General features: G+C 35.3%; 1 protein-coding gene across 1 annotated transcript in view; it reads right to left on the reverse strand.

Annotated features, from left to right (window-relative positions):
- Positions 1-3,256, reverse strand: part of ptp4a1 (protein tyrosine phosphatase 4A1) — an 8,406-nt gene extending 5,150 nt beyond the window's left edge. Inside the window, exons 1-3 of the mRNA XM_015059428.1 lie at positions 2,912-3,256; positions 1,499-1,591; positions 731-861 (exon numbers count right to left, since the gene is read on the reverse strand). Coding sequence (XP_014914914.1) covers positions 731-861; positions 1,499-1,591; positions 2,912-3,016 — 329 coding nt within the window. The 5' untranslated portion in view covers positions 3,017-3,256. The remainder of the gene's footprint in view (positions 1-730; positions 862-1,498; positions 1,592-2,911) is intronic.
- Positions 3,257-9,002: the final 5,746 nt, after the last annotated feature.

Below are 9,002 nucleotides of genomic sequence, written 5' to 3' on the forward strand. Positions count from 1 at the left end.
TGTTTATCGCAATAATTTTGTTGTTTTGAGACCATTTTCAAGTACTATGTTGATAGTGGAATAATAACGCCAGTTTGTTCTCTCAAAAACTGAAACTTAATTTTGTAAAAATTGGAACTGGAAGATATTCTACATATCCAAAAATAAAACACAACCAAAAACAAACAAAATGAATTGTGACGTCTTCATAAATAAAATTTCCCTCAAAAATATCAGAATGTAAATTGAGTTAAATTTACATTAAATGAGTTAGTTAACGCAGATTTAAATGAGTTTGTTAAGTAACGTTTTTAAGTAATATTCAATAGTTTAGTTTTCTAATTCCAAAGGCCAATAACTGATAACATACCTGAAAACAATAAAAATTAAGGAGCAAAAATGTAAAGCTTTGTCATCAATTCTCTCATTAAGACCAAAAACGGTTGACTCTTAAAAAAAGTACTAATTTAAAGTTTTCCAAAATTTATAAAAAAACAAAATAATATCTTTATATTGGGTCGATAATTATTTTTTGTGGCACTAGTAGCTTTTATTGATAGTCCGATGTAAAACGTAAGGAAGAGAACGCACAAAAAAAAAACAACCTGTGTTAAAATGGCCAACAATATAATTCATTAATTTTGGATACATTCGAGGTATTTGGTTGTTGCATATTATTATTAGAGGATATTTTGATTAATTTAATTGTTGCAAAAAGAGTCCTGCATCATTAATAAAGATGGATTTCTACCTCCCAAGCCCTGCCACACAGTGGACAGCAATGCAGCAGCCAGGCTCCTCTCTGAACTTCAGCTTCAGCAGGTTCAGCCAATCATCCACGATCTGGTTGGAGGGAGGAGCGCCATCATCAAACGGCCAATCCTGCGGCAGATGAGTGGTAAAAGAAAAAGAGGAAATGATGTCATGGATCCCTGTTATTGGAAACAAGGAGTGGTTGAACTGGTTACAATGGAAAGAGAAACGGAGGGGGAACGTGTTGAACATCCATTTCTAATTATACACTAAATGCTGATGTAAGATTAGAAAAATATGCTGCTGTGACATTTTGACAAAATATTTTACAGATTTAGAAAAAAAAGTGGATTTTTGTGATCATCATTTTACAGCAGAGTTTAAAACCCCCAGAAAACACAAATCTTCATCAAATTAACTTTGAAATTAAATTAACTATAAGAACTGAAAATAATATTTCTGCTGCTGCTGCTGCTTTGCCCTGTCACTATAACAAATTTTGCTGGACGATAAATTGTCCCAGTAAGTATTGCATTATTTTGAGACCATTTTGAAATAATATACTAACAGCATAATATTGCAAGTTCATCCTCTAAAAGACTAAAACTTCAACATTGTAAAGAACACTTGACACTGGATCTAAAAGACTTTTAAATATTCAAAATAATAAACAAAATGAGTCAAAGTGGAAATGTTCACTTTATCCTGAGATTAATTTAGATAGTTTAACTGCTGCTGATCAGCCATGCAACAGGACTGGACTTACCAGAACCTGAATCCCCTCTTTTACCACCAGGGTGGAATCATAAGTGGCCTCGCAAACTCTCACCACGGTGGTGACACCATACTTTTTCAGCTCCTGCGGGAAAATATCGACAACTGATTAGGAAACCTGATGTGATCAGTTTTACTGATTTTCCATATTTATGTAAATTATATGCTTCTTCATATTTTATGACTAACTGGTCACAGGCCAGTTAAAACACTTTTAAAAACTCTTGGATCAAAATAAAGATTCATAGCAAGAAATCTAGACAATACCATCTCTGATATATACTTCATATATATATATATATATATATATAATAAAAAAACTTTGATGCAAACATCTTAGTTTATTAAGTTCTTAATGACACTGCTGCTCCACCTCTAAGAAAAATTGTCTGAGATCAGATGACATGACTGGAGTCACAAGGGCGCCCTCTGGAGGCGATTGCAGCATCCAAAAATGTAGGTTTTATAATAAAACTCCTCTCTTGTCATGATGGGTCACTTGAATAGTTGGCCATTTTCAAAATGTTGTAGTTATAAAATGTTTGCACATTTGACAAAAATGTGTGTTAAAGCTGCAGCATGTAACTTATAAAAAGTTTTTTTTTTTTTTTTTTTTTTTACATACTTGTTAAAAATGTGACTGTATAAGAGATAATCTGTGAAAATATCAATTTCCTCCAACAACTCCTCCCTCAGCTACCACTGCCGTCTGATGAAATGCTCCGTTCTCAACCAAAAATAACCCATCAGAGCCAGGAGGAAGGTCTTCATGCTGTCAATCAATCTCATGTACTCGCTGCTCAATGTGGCAATGACAGAGAAACGACTCAGTGACAGGAAAAGTTAATCTGCCGTCATTGGTGACTATGCCAACTAGCCCTGAACATTCATAACAGGCTACGCTAGCTGCAAAGGAGGGTGATTGACAGCACCAAGACCCACCTCTTGGCTCTGATTGGTTGTTTCTAGTCAGCACTGGGAGAAGGCAGAGGAGATACATTTTTTAATCAGATTATCTGTCTTATACTAAACGGTCACCACATGGTGACAAATCTCATTATTAATGAAGCCAAAGAAATAGTTTTATGATTCGTTTGTTGGTTTATAATTTGGTTTGGTTGGTTTTAGTGAGATCTGAATAATGAATTCTTAGAAATCTATGCAATAAATTATACTGGCTTTTCGCCAATTCATGATTTGTTAAATCTTGCTTTATTACATCAACATGTCCACGAGGTGCAGGTGGAAATTAGCATTTTTTGCTACAACCTGCTAATGTTTTATGTTGTTGTCTTAAGCTTATAAGACAACAGCAGCATTACTCAACAAAAACCTAAAAGTTTAGATCCTATTTCACTGATTCATATTGATTTGGCAAAAACTCAGAATGGAGATCGTATCTCACCTCAATGAACTTGTTCAGGGTGGCGTTGGTGGGATTGTGGGTAATGAGGAACCTCATGTTTTTGTAGGTTATCTCAACAGGGGCTGGTCTGTTCATGCGAGCCATTGTAACGATGTAAAAATGGTTAACAAAACGTAAACTTATTCCAAAAAAACAAGACAACACAAGTGTAAACAGTTAGAGGGAATGTAAAACACAAAGGTCCAATGAGCTCAAGGAAGCCCAGAAACAAAAGATCCCCCGGTCTTTGTAGAAGGTTGGCAAAGCTAAATCATCAAAAATGGCTGGCAACTTGAAGGAGATGCCAGTTGACAAAGTGGCAGGCAATTAGAAAAGCAACTTAAAATCCTCTCCTTTGGGATGAAATCAAAAGAAAAGAAAGTAAAACAGAAAAAAAAAAAAACCAAAAAAGGCTGGTTCCACCTTGAGTCTGGCCGGGTGGAAGCCAACGAGGGCAGTGTGCAGCGGGTGGAGTTACCCCATCCAGGCTGAAGTATCGCTGGTTCTGGGAGGTTTCCCGGTCCTGTAAACTTTCCAGGGTCCCTCCGGTGGCTCAAGTATGTAAAATGGATGGCAAGCTTTGCTGTTCACTCGTCTGCATAGGCAGCGTGCTGAGCCTGGCAGTAGTCTCCACTGCCCTTCAGAAACTCCATAAATGTGCGACCCAGAACACCACAGAACTGCTGTGAAATGAGACAATAAAAAAACAGAAGAAAGTCCTTAATAATCTGTTAAAACAGAAATTTGGTTGATAACACATAGGCCTGTCACAATAAATCACATGATAGATTAAATTCCTCTGGACTCATTTACAGATTAACATACTTTCATGAGCAAGACTTCAGTTGCTCACTCACAGATAGATAAGCAAGGCTGATGGCATCAACTAACCACTCGTTCTGTGGAAGAAAGTCCTTAATAATCTGTTAAAAACCAGAAATTTGGTTGATAACACATAGGCCTGTCACAATAAATCAATAAATCACATGATAGATTAAATTCCTCTGGACTCATTTAAAGATTAAGATACTTCTATGAGAAAGACTTCAGTTGCTCAACCTCTCACAGATAGCTAAGCGAGGTTGGTAGCATCAACTAACCACTCCTTCTGTGGTTACCTAGTAACTCCCTCACTATGTGGTTACCTAGCAACACCAGTTGAGTAATTTATGCAGTAGCAGTTTTTTTTTTTTAAAAAAAAGCTGCTTAAAAATAAACAAGAGTAGAATGAAAGGAGAAAATTGCAACACCGACGTCAGATATTTAAAAATAAAAAAACCTAATCAATAATTATTGATCAACTGATATGAAATATTTATATTGTGATACATTTTTCAGTCATATTGCCCAGCCCTGGTTTCTGATCTGTTTTTAATTCATATGAAAGCTCTTTATATTATAATCTGTGGGGATAGGTCTCTGTGTGAGCGCGTCAATAATCTACTTATAATCACATTATAGCCTTTTAAATTATGATTTCCACCTCTGGCGCTGAAAGGCAGACTAGAGCAAAATTACTCTGACTTGGCCTGAGGCGTTTAACCTTTGCCTGTGATGAAAAATGCCAGACTTAGTAATACTGGCAGCCTTTTTGAAATCAAACTGCTAAAGTAGTAATCAAATTTTTCTACGTTGTCGTTTGTAATGCTAACCACACTAATTACTAAATCACTAATATAAAGTGATAAAGCCAGTTTAATATGAACTCTCCATTATTATTTTGCTTTAAAACAGTAAAATAGTGTTTTGCAGTGTCTGACTACAGTGACCTCATTCACACAAGGTGATGTCACCTCTGCTCAAAAGATGATTAATAACTGTTGCCAGTTAGATTGCCTTGAGATAAAATATTCTTCCTACATCTTCTGCTAATGTAGTTCTTGAGTAAAAATCTTTAAGTCTGGTAAAATTGGAATTGGTAGTGCCAGAAAATCGGAAGGAGATATCAGAAATCAGAGAAAATTCTGTATGGTTCATGTAGAACAATGTTTTCCAAACTCTGGTCTCCATGTTTTAGGTGTTTCCATGCTTCAGCTCACCCGACTTCAAATGATGTCTGATTAACAGGCTGTAATCACCTGAATCAGGTGTGTTAAAGCAGGTAAGCATCTATAACATGCAGGGCAGACTACATTGAGTATCAGGGCTGGGAAACACTGAGGTCAGTAAAATTGTTCTGCTGAAAAATATGTCTGCATATCTCTAAATAGTTATGCGTGACAGACAAAAATATTTAAGATATTGAGGGAGAAATGAAAATATACTATTTAGAGTAAAAATCCTGATCAAATAGTGAAACAAACATGTCAATATAAAGAAACTAAATCAATGCATAACTGTGATTTAAAATTAAACTCTATAAAAGGTTTACAGAGTAAAAATGTGCATGAATATATACACAACAGGTGGTAAATTAATCCGTTTTAATGGGGTTGTCCACTAAAACTAAACAATAATTTGCAGCAGAGCAGATGATATGGAATAAGGGAAAGGAAATCACCTACAGTAATGCTGTGTAGCATCTTATGTAATGGCCACCAGTGTTATACAAAAGGATGTGTCATTTCTGACATCTATGCCAGATTTTTTTTTTTTTCATAAGGCCTCCATTACAGATCTCATAATATTTCTTGTTTTAATTTACCATCAAGCTTATTAAATTGTTTTTTACTGTCTTTTCAGATCCTAATGTTTCAGACCATTACACTAACAAGAACTCTGAAGCCCAGTTTTTCCACCAATGGCGCTTTTCCTCATTTATGGCAAATCTAAAACCTAAGCTCTTCAATTATGCTGCGATAATCCGCTATTTTCTGGCTGAACGGTAGCATTTGGTGGACATTTTGTGGGTCGAACAAAGAAGCTATTAGAAAGGGAGGCGATGTATAAAGATAAAACATAGAAGAATATATTCATCCTTTATTAACCAATATAATTTCGCCATTTCGTTAAAAACTTTGAACGTGTCCTCCCAGCTCAGATGGGGCGCCATCACATAGCAGAGGCCTGAAGACATAGCCTTCTTTTTAGGGTAAAAAAAAACAACGCCTTTTGCCAACTTCATTTGAAAAAAGCAGTGTATAAACCCAAAAAGGAAAGTATTGGCTGTTTGTGACTGATTTCATCAAAAGATACGTTAACTTCAACCAGGAGAAACTTCCGAGAGACCGGCTAAGACCGGTTCAGCTGCGCATCCGATCGCCGCTTCCAAAGCATGGCGACCAGCACAGAAACCCTCACTACCGTTAAAAACATGGACAGAAATAAGTTTACTTTGACTTTCTGCAGCGAAATTAAAAAAAAATTAAAGACTTTGACGTCTGAGTAAGGAGAAATTTGATTAAATTTGTGCCGCGTAGGCCGCGGTTTTATCGAGGAAACGTGAAGGCCAGCTGGTGAGAGCTTCCGTCCTGATTTTAGAACAAAACCCGAAGAGGTGAGCCTGGAAAAAACACACACAAAAACAAAATGGCAGCCAGAAAAACCGCTACTTACTGGGATATGCTTACTCATTGAAGATTGTAGCTTAATCATACAGCCGGTCCCAAGAAAAACGGTCAGAATATGAAACGGTTCTCCACCATAAAATCCGGTGTTGTTTCTCCGAGCTGAGCCGAAGTCTGCAGATCTGCCGGGCAAGAAGACACTGACACGAACCGGAGATGAGGCAACGCCGAGTGACGTTTCCGGTTAGGACTTTCACAATAACAGACTGCCTGAATAAAAACAAGCATCAGCATGCAATATTTAAAACACACACAAATGATTCATATCAAGACTAACTGCCTTTTTTATTGTGAATGAAATTAGGCTTTTTTACTATATAAACTTAATGGTTTATCACAATATTTTGTGGCACTACTGTGATAATGATAAAAGTGGTGATAAGAACAATTACTTACTATTTTTTAGGTAACAGACAGTTAAAAAAAATTGTAATTCATTGGAATTTATTGTGTCAACAACAAATCAAAGTTTTGTTACAAGAAATTTGTCATAATAAATTATAATACGATAAATACTCACTCCTACTTTGAATTGGGAATCTACTTATCAATCTGAAGAGAACAGGTCAAAAAAAATTAAAATTAAAATTTACATTTTTTGTTCCTATAATCCCCAGTGAATTATGATGTGCTGCAAATACAAAGTTGTCCTATTTAGTCATGACATGCTTGCTCAGGATTAAATGTCTCATGCAGTTACTTAGACTTCCTTAAGTATATGACGTTTCACTAACTTACATTTTGTGATCAGATAACTTTGAGCTGAATTACAACTTGGATTAAACTGCGTTGTAAAAGAAATAGTAATGCGACCCTATGCTTGTTTTGCATTGCTATGAACTGAAACTGTTTTTGTAACTCCATCTGAATTGGGCCTTTAAGAAAAGTCCCTTGAAATGATATACTCTATTATAAACTTCATTTACTAGAATTTTTATATTGTGCAAGTTGATACAAATCTCGTGTCATGTGCAATATTTGTATAATTCACATCTTTTTTTTAATCGAAAATTGTAGCACAATCTAATCATTTGCATGTTATTTTTTTCTGCTATTCTTTCAAAAGCTGTCTTTTGGTTGTCATATCGCTAATTGTTCACAAAAGAGAATGTACATTTTACAAATTGCAACCAAATCAATAACTAAAGCTGTTTTCTTGATACATAGAGACTACAGGGTGTGTAAGGGCTCTTCAGATATGAAAACTCTACTGGCGCAACTGGTTATTCATTGTTTTTCTTGCAAATATTTGGTGCAAATGCTGCATTAATGTCCTTATTTACTAAGGTAAAATCATTATCAAGAGATAGCAGGACCTGCTGATCAGACCTGCAGCTCTTGACAATGTCTATAAAATGTATTCTAAAGAGAACTTTCATGATACAGGTACTTTTATTTTGAACTTTCTGCTTCCGGTTTCGATTGTTTTTGTGTTTCACTGCCACTGCCTTGATGCAATCCCTGGAAACCCCACCCTGAAAATGTGCGGTGTTATGCCCAGACTCATCCCGAGGAGGCGCAGGTCAGGTGGTTTCTGACGCCCGGGACACTGGACACGACTCAAAACACGACCCGCACACTTTACTGCGAAACTATGGAACCAGTTTGACTCGTTTCTCAACAACAAATTAACAGTAAACTGTTAATTGTTAACAATAAGCTGTTAATTCCTTCCTAAAGGAAGGAAATAAAATATGCTAAAAAAAAAAAGTGGGATCATTACTGCTGGAGGAGAATAATAATCAATAAACATCGCAATTAAACATATTTCATATATATTCCCCATATATTATTTTATTATTGTATAAAATGTACATTGGGGTGGGCAATATGGACTTAAAAATTTACCACAGTATTTTGTGGTACTATTGTGAGATAACGATAAAGAACAATTTATTACTATTTAGGTAATCATATGGGTGTGACTGCGGGACACAGAAATTATAGACCCACATAAACAAGTACTGCTGAAAAAGATTCCCATTTAAGGCACCCATCACATGGAGAAGTGTGATTTATAGCACTAATCTGCACACAGCAACTGAATTTAATCATATTTTCAAATTTATTGGTATTTATTGATACTTTGAACAAACAGTGGAGAATATAAAAAAACTAACAATCCTAACAATACAGAGAGGTTTTAAAAACATCATGCAAAAAGTCTGGAGCAACCTCTGTTCGGCACTCATCAAACTTGATTGATTTGTTGTTCAATTGTATGTTGAATAGAAACGCTGGTGTACATCTCCATACTGATTATTTAATTAAATTCAAAAATACTTCATTGATCACATGATAAACTTTTTTTTAAAGTAATACAAAACAAAATAAAGTAGCTAATAATGTTCATTGTATGTGTTCTTTCACCACACAATAGTTAAATGTTCAAATTACATTATAGAATAATTTTTCATGTTATTGCCTCCTGGTGGAGACCAGTCTAGCTCTGAATATTGTCCTACTTTTACAGGATTTGTAAATTATTAGATGAATTATAATCATAGTTATTGCATTTCATTTTTGTTACTATTTCAGAATTAAAAGGTGTAAGTTTTCAACTGTTGAACTGTTAAACTGTTATT

The sequence above is a fragment of the Poecilia latipinna genome, unplaced genomic scaffold (assembly GCF_001443285.1).
Source record: "Poecilia latipinna isolate Pla-1442-1.1 unplaced genomic scaffold, P_latipinna-1.0 Scaffold1627, whole genome shotgun sequence".
Taxonomy (NCBI): Eukaryota; Metazoa; Chordata; class Actinopteri; order Cyprinodontiformes; family Poeciliidae; genus Poecilia; species Poecilia latipinna.